This window comes from Choristoneura fumiferana, chromosome 13, assembly GCF_025370935.1.
Source record: "Choristoneura fumiferana chromosome 13, NRCan_CFum_1, whole genome shotgun sequence".
Lineage (NCBI taxonomy): Eukaryota > Metazoa > Arthropoda > Insecta > Lepidoptera > Tortricidae > Choristoneura > Choristoneura fumiferana.
In genome coordinates, this window is record NC_133484.1 from 4897968 (window position 1) to 4916541 (window position 18574).

Consider the following 18574-nt stretch of genomic DNA (forward strand, 5'->3'; position numbering starts at 1 on the left):
GTGAAACAGCCCCTAAGCCTCTTACTGGCCACACCAGTGGAATATTCCGCGGCAGATCTTAATCAGGATTAGTGGCCATCTATACGGTAGCTTTATCAGTCGCTGCGAACGCGTAACCTTCTCGAGGTTGCAACTCTTCTCGCTCTGTAGTTGTTATAGCGCGCGTTGCCCTATTGTAGACGTAGTTACTAGATATTTAACGACTGAATCGTTAATGTTGGCGTATGAAATGTAACTGGAGGACACTGCTGCGTCGCTGATACATGCCACTTGACTCGGGTTTTCACAGAGGCGAAATATCGCTAGATGGCGTTAGTATGTTGAGTAGACATGGGTAATCTCAACTCCGCGAAGTGATCTGACTCACTAGATCCAGCTCCGGTGTCGGTACCGAATCCGCTTATTGAATCCGACTCCTTTATTGACTCCGGTTCTTTTGAGCGATCTGTTAATTTATCTATGGCCGATGCGGCCCGGCACGGTTCGGTAGGTACCAAGGTCAATGTACTGAACTGAACTGAAGTACCGATTCGTTTCGTCCTTTTAATATTGAAAAATTCTAAATTGTGTATTTTTTAAAGAACTATGAGCTACTTTAAGAACCTACTAGTTTTCTGTTTGACTATTGGAAGCTTGAAAACAGTGTTAAATATGCGTCGCCCGCTCCGGTCATATTATATTGTATTTTAATTCTATCTCATTTCTTTCCAATATAACCGAGCGAGAAGTCCGTCCCGAGTACCGACGTAGGTACCGGCTCACTCAGCGCCCGACCAAACGTAATAAGATCCTATCCGATCCGATCCGAGCCGAGAGTGAAAGCGGAGCGAGTGAGTGTGACGGCGATCACGAGCCGCTCGATCCGGCCGGACTTGGTCGGAGTTAGTAACTCCGGAGTCGATAAGATTTGAAAGGAGTCATTAAGGGATTCGGATCCGATTGAGGATCTGACTCTTTTGAATCTTCAGAACCGGATTTACCCATCTCTAATGGTGAGCCAATCGCAAGCAAACGTCAAACGGACCTCACGATACTAACGCCATCTAGCGATATTTCGCCTTTGTGAGCAAACTAAGTCGTTAAGATATCACGAGGCGTCAGTAGACTGAAAATCACGCGATGGTTCACCTCTTGATTGTACAAACTGTAGAGTGTAAGGGGCTGTTTCACCATCCTTTGATTAGTGTTAACTGGCGGTTAGGTGTGATGCCGTCTCTATTGGTTTTGTTCGAATAGACGGAGACGGCATCACATTTAACCGTCGGTTAACACTAATCAATGGAAGGTGAAGCCCCTAAGACTATTGGCAAATGTGTGCGCGATGTCGTACAGCGATTACCTCCGTGCAAACTATCTTAAAGACGCACACAAACTCAACATATGCGCGCTCGTGAGATGTAAATTCTAAGCACCAGCAGGTTACCAGATTAAATTGTTTCCTAAAAGATTAACTTATCACCACCTTTGTTTTGGATGGTTTGGTGTGCCTTGATTGTTGATAGAACATTCAGTACTGAAATGTTACATAAAAAGCGAATTTGTTGTAGTCTCAATAATTATGATATCTATCAATGAAAATCCTAGCCAATTTTAAACATGGAAACTGCATCTTGTTAAGTTTTTCGTTATCAGTGTTAATTACATTCGTACAGTTGAATATTGATCTCAATTTAGTGTTTAATATTTGTACTCAGCACCGTGTGTATTATGCATTGATTCGTTAGCCAACTATGGTTGCGCCGTTATTGTATGTTTGCAATTACATTTTTTTCATAAAACAAAATACATTATTTGAAATCGCTTGTCAATAAATGATAATAAGGGGCTGTTTCACCATCAACTGATTAGTGCTAACTGGCGGTTAGGTGTGATGCCGTCTCTATTTGTTTTGTTCGAATAGACGGAGATGGCATCACATTTAACCGTTGGTTAACACTAATCAGTGGATGGTGAAACAGCCCCTAAATAATCTAAAATGAGCAAGCTAAGTGGCTTACTAATTGTTACCTGAGGTAGAAATCTTTCGCCGATTGTACAGTCGCCATCAGATATTTCGGTGGCCAAAAATATCGGCACATGCACTCAGCTATCAAGGTATTAGAGTTCATGTTTCGATATTTTTGATTACGTTGGCCACTCCGAAATATCTGATGGCGACTGTACTTTGATACGAAATTATCTTCTTAAAATCCTCGGTCTGACTGGCCAGTACTTTCACATGTTTCGTACACATGGTGCGTATGCAAAAGCGAGTATTTGATTTTTCGTGAGCCACATTTAATGACTGCCAGATGGTCACGCCAAAAGTGCAAGTACACACTTATTAGACTATATTTTGACAAGCTTGTGCGTGACCGTCAGTGCAATTCTGTTGTCGCGATGTCTAAATATGTGTCATAATGTCAGGATAGCCTCGGTTCGATGTAATATTAATTCTTATGGGCGACAAAAATGGTGGAGGTGCTGGGATATAGAACAGCATTCCATACCTTCCAGTAATTCTTAATCGCGATCATTCGCGACACCTATTGCAGTCAGAATTCACCGTACTTATAAAAAAAAAATATAAGATTAGCAGAAGCTCCCGGCGACAGGGTTCTACCGAGTGTTACATACAAACTTAATGCGCATCTCGTGGCGTGACCATACTGCAATGTTTGTGTGATTTGTATTGTCAAGCTCAATATCTTCGTTGTGACTGTGATGTTTCGTATGATTGCCCATCTTTTGTATGATTGAGTCTAATAATTTAGGTATTTAATGTAAGGGCGGGCAGTTATTAGTAGGTCTTGGCTGTTTTGTCACTCAGTGAAATATAAACAATGTAATAAATTTATATTTGAATAACTTCTAGCTCTGGAAGCAGCCGAAAGCTATTTTTAATTGGCACCCTCTAACTCAATTGTTTTGATGTAAAATAAAACTCCATTAAATAGTTATTGAAAGTTAAAAGTTGTAATTTAGGTGCATTGATATTAAATGAATTTAAAACAATTGTACATTGGTTATTGTTTCTGAAGACAGTCTTTATCGTTCGTTTGATTAAAATAAAAATTAAAGACTGAATTTAAATGAATTGACTAAATCAATTACGCTGTCGTGAATGTTGTGTTAATTGGTATCCCAGTATATTTCGAAGGGTGCATAAAGCACGTCGAAGTACGCGATGATATTTATTACTCACTAGATTGCACACCTTAAGGACCATTATAGACGGGCTACATTCCAACTGCATCAGAATTGCCAACTGCCGAGTGGCCAATGGAAGTGTCCATTTCCATTGCAGTTGGCAATACTGCATGCTAGCTACGATTTAAATGTATGAGAACCTGTACCGACCCTAATTTTATTCACTTGTTTTCTGCACTCTCCGATGTATGCTAGACCACAACCAATAAATTGTCTTACGTAGTGAACAATAGAGTTCATTATATCGGTGTTAGCTTAGAGGAAAGTGATTATAATACGTACTAGGACACGTTATTAGAAGCAATATATGTACGTTAACGAGTAGTGGACACGAGATAACACCTTGGCCCCTGTGATTCATTTTGTTACATGTAGGATTTGTTAGCCATTAAATAAAATTTGTCATAGAATTTTGTTGTTTTATTTGTTTGAATTATGTCCAAAAGTATCCTTGACTGTTGATCTTTTGTAGAGTCAAGTCACGCAACGAACTATGGAGAGAAGTATGCCCAGAGTTTCTCTGCGTAATAAAAATCCGGAAAGTCGCCAAAGATTTAGATTCACTGACGTAGCTCGAAAAATATGCAAGTTGTAGTGGCTTGCCATATAGCTCGAAGAACAGATAACCGTTTGGGTAGAAAGCTTCTCGAGTGGCGACCACGAACTGAAAGACGAAGCGTTAAGCATGATTTCCACCAAACGGCCAATTTACAATTTTCAAACAATACTAAATCATGCCTTCTGTATTTAAAGTCTATATTACCAAGGCGCGCGCAGCAGCGTCTCTACAGTGCGGGGGGAGCCGACCGTATGCGTCTACATCATGTCGGACGCGTTCGGCGGTCGTCGCGTCCGTTCGTACCCTTTCCGATCCGGTGCGGTGCAAGACGTTCGGCTATCGCCGTACCTGTTCGTATTTCCGATCCGATCCGATTCAAGCCGTTTGGTGGAAATCATGTTTTAGCCAGCTTCCCACCAGGTGGATGACATCGCAAGAGTTGCAATTTGTCGTAAATAGGGCATATTATATTATGTATGTTAGTCTGTAAGGTATTTATTGTATGGGTCAAGTTGCCCGAAATAAATGAATTTATTTATTACTAGCTTTTGCCCGCCCGCCGTGGTATTCGATTATCGCGCGCTGTTCCTCTGGAACTGCATTTTTCCGGAATAAAAAGTAGCCTTTGTCACTCTCGGGCCCATAAACTATCTCTATGCCAAAAATCACGTCGATCCGTCGCTCCGTTACGGCGTGAAAGACGGACAAACACACTTTCGCATTTATAATATTAGTATGGATTATTATTACTGCAATGTTCTGCCGCTAGAATGCAGCACTAGCACAAACCGTGAACTGTTTTTTGAACGTCTTAAATGTGTTTTAAATGTCCGTAGGATACTTTAATATCATATTATTCCAATTTATTTTTTGAAAATATAGCTCTATCGTTACTATCGATGTAAATATCATGTTATTTTGTTAAGTTAAAAATAAATGTTGGTACAAGTCATACAGCCAAGTCTATGGCCAGTATCTGATTATTTGTGGGAACTATGGCTTTTTCTATTGGGTTTAAATAGCTTGTGTGTTTTCTTGTACAGAGTTTATTTTAATAAAAAAAAAGATAAGTATTGGAATAAAATTAAGTTTTATTAATTTTGTAAAAAGTTTTTCTATTTCAGAATTATTAACCATTTTTGAGAAAAGCTTTATATTAGCTTTAATAGCAATTAAACTTCATATTAGTTAAGGTGCATCTCATAATTTAATACTCATACTCAGCAGCAATTGCCTTTCCATTTCATAAAAACTACATTAAACTAGGAAATCACATTTCCAAAACTAGTTACCAAATTAGGTTACAATAGAAAACTAAAGAAGATCCGCAGATCGAATTCAAAGTGCACTTCACACCCCGTCTATCCATTTTTTCTCCATTATTTTTTTTCATTATGAGAGGGAGCCAAACAAACAAACGGGTCATCTGATGGGACATATCACCACTGCCCATGAGTCTGTTGCCGTCTCTTAAAGGTTTTATACTACCCTTTTCGTGAAACTATAACTTTTCGCTGTAACTATCACTGTAATCACTTGTTAGACTAGTTGACGCCGTCAGTTGGTCCCGTTGTTGCTGACGCGGTCCCAGCGCCAGATGGTGCCGTCGTCACAGCATGTGAGTAGTACCTTGCCGTTCCGCGATAGTGTCACCTGAAAACAGTGCGAGTGAGTATGAGTCCTGTCCCGTCCCTAAGGTCCTGTTCACATTATTCCAGTAGAATGTCATTGCGGGGCCGTGATGTTAACTAGCTACAATAGATCGAACCAGCAGCGCAGTGTCATTCTAGTGGAATAGTTTTACTGGAATAATGTGAACAGGGCTTTAGGTAGGGTTGCCAGGCGTCCGGATAAAGCCGGACATAGGCTTTTTCAATGCTTGTCCGGCCAAATTAAACGGTGTCCAGCCTGTCCGGCTTTTGTTAGGCTTTTTACAACTGACCAGTGACTATAAGTTCATAAAAATAAAAATGATAAAAATAACCGTAGACATTACATGCTTACAAAAGTTTTGTCATATAGGTATACAAGACACAAAATCCCTACTTAATGTTATAAATGCAAAAGTAACTCAGTCTGTCTGTCGGTCTGCCTGCCTGTTACTTCTTCGCTTAAACTACTGAACCGATTAAAATGAAATTTGGTATAAAGTAGCTTATAACTCTGGGAAGTACATAGGCGACCATTTATAACGAAAAAAAAATTTTAATTGACGCGTTCGATGCTTCGGGCTAGTCCTTAATGGTGGGGCGTCCGGCCTTTTTGCCCAAAAGTCCGGCCAAACTGGCTGGTCTGTCCGGCTATTACGTTTGAGGACCTGGCAACCCTAGCCTTAGGGTATTTTGAACGCTCTTAAAATTATATAATCAAAATTAATCGTCAGATTTCGCCATGAAACCTGACCTGACATTGGACAAAGTGCAGCAAATGCCATATATTATAAATTAAATTAAAATGGGACTGGACTGATGATCATATCTGTGGTAGGCCCCTACAACGATGAGCCTAAATATGTTCATCAGTGAATTGGATGGCTTTCTGCTGATGATAGTAATTTTAATTTTTGTCCAAGGCTGTTTTTAACTCTTTGAGTATAGGCTGGGCACTTTAGCACTGACTACGAAGCTTAAGGTCCCGGGTTCGAATCCCGGCCGGGGCAGATATTTGTATGAATAATACGAATGTTTGTTCTCAGGTCTTGGATGTTTCATATGTATTTAAGTATGTATTTATCTATATAAAATATGTTTATCCGTTGCCTAGTGTCCATAGTGCAAGCTTTGCTTAGTTTGGCACTAGGTCAAGTCCCCTGATATTTATTTATGTTCATTTGATAGGAACTTGTTTAAAAATTGATAGAGGTATTATCTTGGTGACCGTACCTGGCGGACGGCGGCCACGCAGCGCGGGTGCTGCAGCTGCGAGGCGCGCGAGCCGCCGGCCACGCTGCCCAGCTCCCACACCATTGTCTTGCCGCACTGGTTGCCGAGCGCTATCACCTATGGACACACACAACAATCATCATCATCACAGCCTATAGTTCACTAATTATCTGCGAAAGTTTGTGAGTGAGTGAGTACTGCTGAAACGGCTGGATGTTATTATTATTCACAGGCTGAAACGGCTGGATCGGATTTAATGGATGAAATTTGGCAAAAAGTTAGTTTATAACCTGGATTAAAAGATAGGATACTTTTTATCCCGATATTCCCACGGGATAGAGATAAAATGTTGAAATTTCAACCGCTGGGTTTAGTCTTGAAATTTTGGACGGCTGTTCTTAACACAACATCAATAAAGACCACAATATAAATTTTGGGAATTCCCAGGTGAATTTTGTAAAATCCCGGAATTTGAATTGTAACTAACCAGATCGAATAGTTTACGCGTGCGAAGCCGCGGGTAAACTTTATTAATATTATAAATGCGAAAGTTTGTAAGTCTGTTTGCTTGTTACCTTTTCACGTCTAAACCGCTGCATCGATTTAGACGGAATTCGGTATACAGATAGTTTGAGTTCCAGGGAAAAACATAGGATAGTCTTTATCCCTGAAAATTGCATACTCTCTTCGGTATATATAAACGAATTCTACGCGGAGGGAGTCGCGGGCAACAGCTGGTTAATGATAAAGTTGTATAGCTACCCGCTGGCTGTAATCCACAGCGAACCGTATGAACCAGATCTCGCACTCCTTGTAGTCGAAGCGGTGCACGACGGTGACAGAGCTGTCGCCGGGCCTCGGCTCCGCGTCCTCGAGCCGCCCCGGCTTCCAGCAGATTATGGCGTTCTCACACGACTGACAACCACATCGGTCAATCAATCAATCACGAACAATGCACGGAAACCGCAAAAAAAATTCAGGGTGACGTATCTGAATATCGAAAATTAATAATCTAATGTTAAAAAGTCGACGGTCAAAATATCGAAAGTAGGGGTCACAGAATAAGTAAAGTGCAGAAGCGTCACTGCCGTACAAAAGTGACGTTTAAGCATAAGAATCGTGCCTCTGTCCATCCCATAACTTGTATTCACTCGCACGCGACACGTGTAGTGGAATAGCACACTCTAGGGGGCCCGAGACATCTACATATAACGGAAAATAGAATCGCGGAGTGAGCCGTGCCTGGTTAGATTAGGTTCGATATTTTGACCGTCAATATTTTATCTATACAGGGTGATATATATATATCTCTTGATTAGATGGTTTTTTTTTCGCGATTTCGTGGCTGGTCCCACAGTAAAAGTTGCTCAGTGTGAATCTCCCCATCACCCCTTTCACTCCAGCTCATGACCCCGGGAGATTTTTAAATTTTCGATATTCAGATACATGCCCATTTTCAGACTATTTTCAACAAATGGAAAGATGCATTATATTGTCCAGCATTAACACTAATTTTGAATCACATTCAATGAATTCTAGTAATATAACCACTAATGTAAAAGCAGATACCAACTTTGGAAGAGCGGTGCCTTTTAGCACAGGATTCACATATAATTCAAAAGAGGCACCAACCTAATGTTACAATGTATTATTAAGCAAACGAATAAACGATTTTTATTTTATTTTTTTATAATATTATAGCCACCACAGAGTTTATTTTTAGTATAAGGTGTCAATTACTGGCCACTGTGGCCAGTAACTGACGATTTAACTTAGCTCCATCGATGTTATTGATAGTTCAAATTGCGTCAATAATCGCATGTGAATAATCGGTTTTTATTTTATTTTTAAGTTAAAATCTACCTATTGCTTAAAATAAAAGTAAAATGAATGTCATACCTTTGATAGAATTAGGTCACCCATCCACCGCACACAATCCACGTAATTCCTATGAATATCTCTCGTCGAGAAATCCGGGAAGTGTTCTTTCAGCGAATTAAAAGGCCTGAGCGCACGATGCGGATTAAAACTATAGCTTTGCTTTATCGCTTCATGCATAGATGGTTTATCAAGCCGCCAGAGCTTTAAGGAGTGGTCCATCCCGCAGGACATGATGCGTTCCCCTTTCAAGTCAAAGTCAGCGCTGAGGACTTCGTCTCTGTGTCCTTCGACGCCTCCAAATATGGCTATGCAGACATCAGTCATGATATTCCAGAGGCGTAAGGCATGGTCCTTGCTGGCTGAGAGTAGTAAGTTTGGGTCGCGAGGGTGGAATTTGACCTCGTTGATGGCATGGCCGTGGCCGACGTAGTGTTTGATGCAGGAGTGCGTGGACGGTTTGAAGACGCGGACGACGCCGCGGGAGCCAGCTACTGCCAGCAGCGGCAGGCCTGTTTCTTCTTCATAGGACCAGGCGCATGTGTAGAATGTCTCATCCACCTAAACAAAAGTTGAGGTCTGTTAGTTATATGTAGGTGGTAGATTTTTTTAGAGATTCATAAGTGCTTGTTATAGCCTAAATTGAATAAAGATACTTTGACTTAGACTTTGATTTTATTATATTGTAGTCGCAACAACACCTGAATGTTATGTAGGTGATACGCATCGAGTATGAGAGCATGGATTCTAAATAAAGAAAAAATATATATGTTCGAGATGCGAGGCTACAGAATACGCCTTAGGCGGCGTTCTAGGTGGCTTACGCCTTCTTATGGCTTCTGTTGTATTGCATTGTGTCAAACTGAAAGTCTAAGATGCCATCGTCAAACAGTGGACTAATATTAAAAATAAAACACTAAGTGGGCCCGCAGAGTTACAATTTCAAGTTGGCCAACTAAATTGCACTGTATACCAATACAGTAGTAATTTAGTTGGATAAATGTGCGGGGCTATCATCAAGTTACTGGTCTATTACAATTTAGTTGGCCAACTTGAAATTGAAAGTCTGCGGCTGCTCTAACGGGTGGAGTAAAAAAGTTGGACCATAATGACCAAACAAAACAGATTTGAAAAAAAATCTATTGTGGTATAGAAATTATACATACCATTGTATGGTAAATTGTCCATCACATATGGTAAAGTTACAGGTGTTGAATGACTAACTTTTTAAACTCCACCCTGAAGTGTACAAGTAACTTACATCAGGATCAGCATAGCATTGCAGGAACTTGAAGCCCCCTGACTCCGGACACTCGTAGATGGAGACTCGGTTGCTGCCCACCACAGCAAACACTTGTGGCTCTCCTTCACCCAAGTGGTGGTTGAACTGGCATCCGAACAATGGCTGCCCATGGTCTTCTTTGGCACTGCAACTGCATAAGAAAGATCTAATTATCACCCTATTCAAGAAAAGTTGTAGAGCTGTTGTAGATGAACTACATATTGTCTGTTATTTCATCATCATCATCTTGGTGTATAGGTTTATGTAACACAGCAGTTCACAAGCCACCTTTAAGGTTCATATTCATATTTATTCATTCAAATTCATGCTCATTACATTATTAGATGGTAGTTTTACAAGACGGTAGGTACATGACACCCTGTAAGGGTATAGAATGTCTATCAATTAAAATATTTACTTATAATTATTTATGACACATTTTATATAATTCTTATTAATCTCTTCTTATCTTAAATTATTCATATTTAATGTCAATACAATTTATGTTAAAATTTAATGTCAATTTCTTTAAATTATTATAATTATATTTATCGCCTTATTTGGTACATGAGATCTTATACAATATAATTCGTCCCTCTAAGCCCTGCTAGGGCATTGTGATATTTAAAATAATATTGGAATTATTCTCAAATTGATACATAGAACTAAAATAATTGTTGTAAAATAGTTGAGATTGGCTTGGGCCATAGTTCACAGGCAAGCCTAGTGTGGATTGAGAATACCTATGTGCAGGTTTCCTCAAGATGCTTTCTTTTTTTAGTAAAGCTCATGGTAAATTTCAAATGTAATTTCACATACAAATTTGGAAAAACTGAAAGGTGCAAATCTAGGCTCAAACCCATTATCCTCCACAGTTTGAGAGGCCATAGGTTAATCACAAGGCTACTACAACTACTATACTTTCGTTTTTTTTAGCATTAGAAAAAGGGTAAACAATCTTGATGAGTCTCTTTATTAAAAAATGTTTTTAGAAAAACAGTAATTATTACTTATAATATAAAAAGCATGTGAATGGTCAAATGTTCTTGCTAATTGTTACATATTTGCTGTGATTTATTTTTCAAGTGTTTTTCAATAAAAATACACATCAAGATCGCTTACCTTCTTTCTAATGCTAAAAAAAAAACAATTATACATTGCTACAAAGTAGAAAAATGCTGCTACTAATTATGAGCATAGCGATATGTAGTCACAAATATGTTAAGTAACACCACCACTAGTTTCAAAGAAATGATTCATGGTTAATTACATGGTTACAATAGACATATTTTTAACAAGCAAGGTAATAGACCACAATGACCTTCAAAATGCTTCAAATATTATGTATGATGCAGTTTCATGTATCTCGATCATAGGTAAACTCTCATGATATTGAAAGTTGATGAAATTTATATTTCATCAACAACATAATATATCATATATGATATGACCATACTTATAAGAATGGTGATTTGTCTTATTTTATTACACATTACTGAACAAAGTAATGGTTCATTAATGAGCTTCTTAGTTTTAATATTAACTACATGGAAAAGTTAGTACGTGACGCTTACAAAGTTCTTACTTGAATTTATAGGGAGGCTTCACTGGCTTAGGTGCAGTCTTTTTCTTTCCGCGTCTCCGTTTCTTTACGCGAGAGTTTGTTGGAGTTTCGCTGCGGGACGTGTTGTCCGTGTTCGACGTACTCTCCACACTCGACGTATCATCCTACAAACACGTTGAACGGTAAAACACAAACTCATTGTTTGTTTGGTTATGAGGCGGTTATATTTCAATGAAAACCATGTGTACTTACAGCTTCGTTGTCCGATATATTCATTTTGTCTATTAGTTAAAATAATAGTTTAAGTTTACTACTAAAATTATAAGTCTTAACAACAGTTTTTAGTCTTTTTCGAAGACGACATCCATCAGCTGATGGGCGACCACGGCGTCCTAAACGTCAAACGTCAAATTTTCGCGGGAGCTGCTTTTTTAGTCGCGTTTCAGAAGCTTCTTACAAGTTTTTTGAACGAGTTTAGCAAAATTTTATTAATTTGTTACCTAACTTTATTTTTCTGACTGGGCACTGCTTCAAGGCAAAACAGTTTTTTGTTTATAGTATGTAAGGTAAACGTACAAGTGCTCGTCGCTGTCCCAATAGTTGGCATCTTCAATCTTATGTCATTAGCAATAGAGATGACAGCAGGGTGTCGCCTATTGGTAATTAGCGTGTCGAGCACTCGTACGTTTACCTTATGTGAAAAGGTTCTTGTTGAAACTTTGCACCTACTTTTACGTCTAGATGTCTGTTGAGTTATAGGTACTTGGGCCTGGGACCGGCACTTCATAGTACATTGTGTCTTAAGGGCGGTAAATAAGGAATTATGAACGAGAGTCTATTAGAAGCCCGAAGTCGAAGACTGAGGGCTTCAATGAGTCGATGTTCGTAATTCTAGTACCGCCCGTGCGACATACAATGTTTTTCATCACATTTGCGAGTAAAACTATATTTGTAAAAGAAAAAATATAATTGTTCCAAATATTGGCGATACCTTAGGCTGTGCTCTTGGCAGCGCCGTCCTCTACCTCCCCCTCCCTCAGCATGCGCCGCAACGTGCGTGTGCATGTAGACCATGTAGTCCTGCAGCAGGAGCGCGCGCACGCGCACGGCGCAGCGCCATCAGTACGGGCACTGACTCATGCGACCGACCACGGGCTTCATGACAAGAAATGTTTTTTTTTTTTTTTTTTTTTTTTATACTCCTGGAAGGCAACAAGCAAGTGGGTCTCCTGATGGTAAGAGGGCACCACCGCCCATAAACATCTGCAACACCAGGGGTATTGCAAACGCGTTGCCAACCTGGAGGCCTAAGATGGGATACCTCACGTGCCAGTAATTTCACCGGCTGTCTTACTCTCCACGCCGAAACACAACAGTGCAAGCACTTCTGCTTCACGGCAGGATTAGCGAGCAAGATGGTGGTAGCAATCCGGGCGGACCTTGCACAAGGTCCTACACCTGCAAATGTACGCGCAATGACTCATTTACCGACCACGGGTTTCATGACAAGCACATTAAGGTCAAGGGTTTTATTTGGGAGGTTGCAACCACGATAGCCTGCATGTTATGACACTGTTTACGAGCAAGTGTGATGAAAAATAATAAATTGTTTAATATGCTTTCCTTTTATTCAATTAAAATCACATCAATAGTAACACTTAATATAGAAGCTAAGGATTAATTACAATTCTAATGGTTAATTTAAAGACGCGAGCACACAGAAAGCGGTAAAATGGCTAGGTATAGCTTCTTCAAAGCCAGGATAAAAATGTATAAGGAGGGTACCGCTCCGCTTCCAATAGTACTACCTCTATATGCTCTCGGTTAAATTATTTTAAATTATGAACAATCACAGCCATATTCTTAAATAGACTCCGCTTTCACTTGCGAATTAAGAACGTGTTTATGTATAACATCAGAGACCCTGTAAATAAGCGAAAAAAATAAGAACTCTTACGCAGTAGGTATTGAAGTTGTAGCCAAAAATTACCAACGATTGTGTGTGATGGCTGTTATCGTGAATTTCAACAACTTTCGTACACTACAGCAATAATATATCAAGTGACTATGATAAGGGATCAATCATGTATCATGACAATGTGTCAACACACGCGCTTGATACCTAAACATGTTGATTTTTGGAGAAGAGTTCCATCTTTTAACTGTTCTTGCGTTTATAGAGGTCTGTTAAAATGTACCTACATGACAATAAAACTATTCAACAGCTACAAGTAATAAATAAAAGTAAATACAAACTAAAACTTAATACTGCTGCTCAGCTGGTGCTGTTTTTAATTAAGTACCTAACGGTAACTTTGCACGTAGCGCGATGGCAAGTTTTTACAAAATTGGTAACTATATATCTATATAACTATAATCTACTTTGGCGTCAGCATCTGTACATACAGCTTCAATTATCATTGTCAAGACGGCCTCTAGACACTTTATGCGCAAACAAGCGGTTTCTGTGAGTAGGTAGCATTTGGCTCTACCGCAAGACACATCGTCCGGTAAGTTCCGAATATTTCCGTAAACCTTCAAGCTTTTCCTGAGATGGTTGTGACTTGTGAGAACGATTGAGTTCTTTGCAACAAATCGAACTTTAGGCATCCAAGGCTGTTTTATGATAGCAAAAAGGTACTCAGTTTGCTGTATGTAGGTACTAATATGATGGCGTATTTATATGGCATGCTTTTTTATACTACAGGAGATACCTATTCAGCTTAGGCACGTCTTTGTCAAACTTATGGTAGGTAATGCTAATCTTTGATGTCAGCAGTGTACGTACGCACAGACTTCGATCATGTCTTTACATTTTTATTAGCGCGGAATACTTAGGTACTCCCTGATGGTTGTGGACTGAGGTAATATATTATATTTAGCCCAAATAAAATTAGACCGGACTACAATCACCATCACACTTAACTGAACTGTGATTTTGTGCATATGAACCTAGAATTCTGACAGGCCCCTCTTTCCCACTAGGCTCTTTCCCTCTGGTCGGGAACTTCGTGAAGCTGAAGGCTGAAGTTAGATTAGCGTATCTCCATTGAGCGAGCCGCAATGCACGATTTTGTTCATCACAGGACTACATCACACCTAAAATGGCTGCCTAGCAAGGCAGCTCGCTTAATGGGGTCGCTGTTTGTTATCGTGTCGGGTTTAGTAGTATGGTGGGCTGCAGAGGCACGCATTGCGCAGAGCCTTCTTCAGCCACGGCAGGAACTTGAGCACTCGTGTGTACACGCCAGGGTAGCCAACGCGAGCGCAGCCGCGACCCCACGAAACCACGCCTGAAGAGAAAAAGGATCTTCAGTTCAATTGCTATGCTAGGAAGCTGTAGTGGCTACTGGCCATGGAGTCCTTCGAAGGAAAAATATCGAAACTTGACACGCAGTTTATTTGACAGCAGCTTATTTCCAGTAAAGCCTAACTAAAGACTCACTTTCTTTGGACGATGAGTCGGTCGATACAATAGCACGCGGGGACTCCCAGCATGTGGATAAAGACCAATGAAAATCATTGAGCAATAACTCAACTGACATAGGTACATACAACTTATGAATATTCTCTGAATGCTGCCTTCGACCGACGAAATTCATCGACGGCTTGCAACGGCATGCTTAACAAAAATAGTTTTTCCGTCAGCATATGAAAACGGTTCCCGCATGCTGCAGGGCTACTACGAAACTCGAAACTCGAAGTTCGTATCGTACCGTCCCTCTCTCTCTCGTATTAAACAGTACAAGTGTCAGAGGGACCGCACGACACGAACTTCGAGTTTCGTAGTAGCCCTGCTGGTCTATGGCATGTTACGAATAAAAACCTCCCTCGCTCCGCATGCGGGCCCTAACGACCAATGAAAATGAGCCTTTATATACTGACCGACGACATGGTTGTACGGATGTGAGAGCAGCAGCGGGCCGCCGGAGTCACCGGTGCAGGCGTCCTTGTCGGGAGCGTTGGCACACAGCATGCGCGGCGTCACCTTACGCCGCCCGTAACCTGCGTTCGCGCATTCCTCCTGGTCCCAGATCCTTACCGTCACCTGCGAATACCATGTGAATAAAATAAACTACCTATCTTTGTAGGGACTATGCCCTTTGAAATAAATTTGAAAAAAATATAAAATAAATATAAATATCACGGGACAATTCACACCAATGAGGGCTATCGCGTATGAATTCGCCACTAGAGGCGCTAACTAGTGTAGCGTGAAGTCTCGAAATGTCAAATCTCATTTGGTGAGCTATGCGGGTTTATTTAATAATTAGAATAATTTTGTGAATATTTTGCAATATCTGAAATTAATTATGGCAAATATGCGTTCCAGGACAATGGATGTCTGTGTTTTGAGGAAAGTTTGTCTTTCGGAAACCTTTGTCCTCCCTTTTTTCCGAACAAAACGGGGACTATGCAACACTGTGGCATGCTCGATATTTTTATGGTACGGTTTTATGGTGTATTAAATATGATTTTAATCTAAACTTTGTTTTCACACCCGTAATAACAGACTTTGAAAGCCATACTTAAAAACCTCACGCAACAGTGCGCCATCTAGTGAGATAAAAAACGATAGCCCTCATTGACCTAGTCCCAAGGTAAGCTTAGCAAAGCTTGTGTTATGGTACTAAGCAACGGATAAATATAATTATATAGATAGATACATACTTAAATACATATTAAACACCCAAGACCCGCGAACAAACATTCGTATTTTTCATACACATATCGGCCCCGACAGGGAATCGAACCCGGGACCTCAAGCTTTGTAGTCAGGTTCTCTAACCACTAGGCCATCTGGTCGTCCGAAAATGGATGTCTATTATGACGCTACAAGCTACAAGTGTACACTTAGATGGTTTAATTGAAATACGCCGCACGTATCGGATTCGGCTTCGCTTTAGGTATGCTAATGCGAGTCAATACCAGAGCGGAGCTCAATAGGAGCACCCTTTGGCATGCTAAGTTTAAACAACCCACTTGCTGAGCAGCCATCTGGTTGCTCGCCCTCTCTCCGGTAAGCTGTAAAAGCCGCCTGAGGCTAAAAGCAACAGCCGTCCGAAAAAAAAAAAAAAAAAAAACAGAGCGGAGTACCGCGCGAGCATGCGGCATAACTTAGACCGAAATAAATGTTAAGTAAAACTGGGCATTGGCATCTATGTACCTTACGGCACTAGACGGCTGTTTGGAACAAAACGCGCGGCGCATCAATCACCAATATTACTTTGACACAACCCCTGTCACGGCCGTCGACAAACTATAGTGAAACTGTTCACAAAACCGCGCTGTCATCATCATCATCCCAGCCTATACACGTCCCACTGCTGGGCACAGGCTTCCTCTCAGAACAAGAGGGCTTGGGCTATAGTTCCCACGCGGGCCCAGTGCGGATTGGGAACTTCGCACGCACCATTGAATCGCTTCGCAGGTTTGTGCAGGTTTCCTCACGATGTTTTTCCTTCACCGCAAAGCTCGTGGTAAATTTCAAATGTAATTCCGCACATGAATTTCGAAAAACTCAGAGGTGCGAGCCGGGGTTCGAACCCACGACCCTCTGCTTGAGAGGCGATAGGTCAAACCACTAGGCCACCACGGCTTCCACCGCGCTGTGATGTGAACTAATACGAGTAATAAACGAGTAAGAAACATGCAGTCTAGTACATATAGATAGATATGATACTGGGTGACGTTAATGTTGTAATTTTCCATTTAAAGTTTGTAGGTAATGGTTCACCATTGACTTACTTTGTTGGGTGTATCCGTTGGGTATCCCTTTTCTTCAGTACTGCCCCATCCAGACACGATCGCTTCTTCATTGCTAAGCATTCGACTATCACCATCTTCTATAGTGAAAAAAAAACCTATTAACTTTTGAATTTTTCATGCTCAGTCATGCTGGCTGGAGGATAAAAGTATCGCCTCCTCTAGCCCTTGAATAAGATAGACCGAGATTAATACATCGCTTTCGCGTGTCTAAAAAAGGCGCCATCATCATTATATGTTAGCGTGGAAATAAATAATTATATCAAGATCATCATCATAAGCCTATATACGTACTGTGGGCTCAGGCCTCCTCTCAGAAAATAAATAATTATATACAAGATGTTTAATTAAATAACTAAAAACCAGAAATAGTACTTAGTTTGCTCAGAATCGAGAGTAGAATCGATTACGCTATTTTTAAATCAGGTTGTGTTTGTGTTTTTAAACCCCTTTTATTGTACCTCTCCCTTCCGTAGGAAGCCGCGTTGCTCTAATATAAGGCCCGGTCTTAAATTTACGAATACAACATGCGCTAATTTAATGTTTGAGCGAGGTTGCATAATATTAGTAATTTAATACTGGCCGTTTTACTGTCAGTTTGATTTTTTTCTAAAAACGTCGAAGAAAAAAACTGACACAGTACAAATTATTTGAGTAGAGTAGAGTTAAAAATCAAGTAGAATTAATGACTTAGCAAAACACACGAATATTTTTGAAAATAATGATAAGGTATTCGAAAATAAATGCAATAAAGTAATTTAAAGCGAAAAAAATTTGAGGTGTCTGGGGTTTTCAGGTATTTATTTAACACCTTGATATATATTGCAGTTCGTATCGTACCGTCCCACTCACTCTCGTATTCAAAATATTAGGCAGCGGGACGGCAAGATACGAACGAACTCGCTCTACCCCAGGGCCTTGCTTGACTTACACTTTACTACTGCATACAATGGATCATTTATTTAAAACTAGCTGTTGCCCGCGACTCCGTCCGCGTAGTATTCGTTAATCGCTATCCCGCGGGAACTATGCGATTTTCCGGACAAAATCCTATGTCCTTCCCCGGGATTCAAACTATGTATCTGTATACCGAATTACATCTAAATCGGTTCAGCGGTTTAGACGTGATTTAGTAACAAACATCCAAAACTCCAAACATCTTCACAAACTTTCACATTTATAATAAAGAATTACTTATAGGATTTTCACCTATATTGCTAGTTAATCTATGGGTAATGGGTACTCTACTTACCTGGCAAGCAAAGAGGCCGGAATATGCTCTCGGGCACTGGCTCAGTCAACCTTATGATGGCGATGTCATTGTCGTAATTGTAGCTATTGAAGTCAGGATGCTCGGTCACGGTCCGGACGGAGTAGGTTTTGGCCATAGGGTCTGTTATATTGTGCACCCCCACTAGCACCTTCAGGCGAGATACGTCCACACTATAAAAAAT

General features: G+C 40.4%; 2 protein-coding genes across 2 annotated transcripts in view; both read right to left on the minus strand.

Moving 5' to 3' along the window:
• Positions 1 to 5151: 5151 nt before the first annotated feature.
• LOC141433925 (polycomb protein EED-like) lies at positions 5152 to 11992 on the minus strand. Its single transcript, XM_074096077.1, has 7 exons — positions 11607 to 11992; positions 11376 to 11518; positions 9770 to 9941; positions 8530 to 9069; positions 7393 to 7545; positions 6631 to 6747; positions 5152 to 5401 (listed from the first exon to the last, which is right to left on the minus strand). Exons 1-7 carry the CDS (start codon positions 11628 to 11630, stop codon positions 5306 to 5308), a joined length of 1245 nt encoding a protein of 414 aa, XP_073952178.1. The 5' UTR covers positions 11631 to 11992; the 3' UTR covers positions 5152 to 5305.
• A 968-nt stretch (positions 11993 to 12960) lies between these two features.
• The window catches only part of LOC141434426 (clotting factor G beta subunit-like), a 21171-nt gene continuing 15557 nt past the window's right edge, over positions 12961 to 18574 (minus strand). The window contains exons 7-10 of the mRNA XM_074096844.1: positions 18373 to 18563; positions 17103 to 17200; positions 15240 to 15402; positions 12961 to 14647 (exon numbers count right to left, since the gene is read on the minus strand). Of these exons, the coding sequence (XP_073952945.1) occupies positions 14517 to 14647; positions 15240 to 15402; positions 17103 to 17200; positions 18373 to 18563 (583 nt within the window). The 3' untranslated portion in view covers positions 12961 to 14516. The remainder of the gene's footprint in view (positions 14648 to 15239; positions 15403 to 17102; positions 17201 to 18372; positions 18564 to 18574) is intronic.

Coding starts and splice junctions, on each gene's coding strand:
- LOC141433925 (XM_074096077.1), bottom strand. CDS start 11,630: ATGAATATATCGGACAACGAAGCT. Junction 11,519..11,606: donor ATATATCGGACAACGAAGCT/GTAAGTACACAT, acceptor ACGTGTTTGTAG/GATGATACGTCGAGTGTGGA. Junction 9,070..9,769: donor AATGCTATGCTGATCCTGAT/GTAAGTTACTTG, acceptor ACTTTTGTTTAG/GTGGATGAGACATTCTACAC.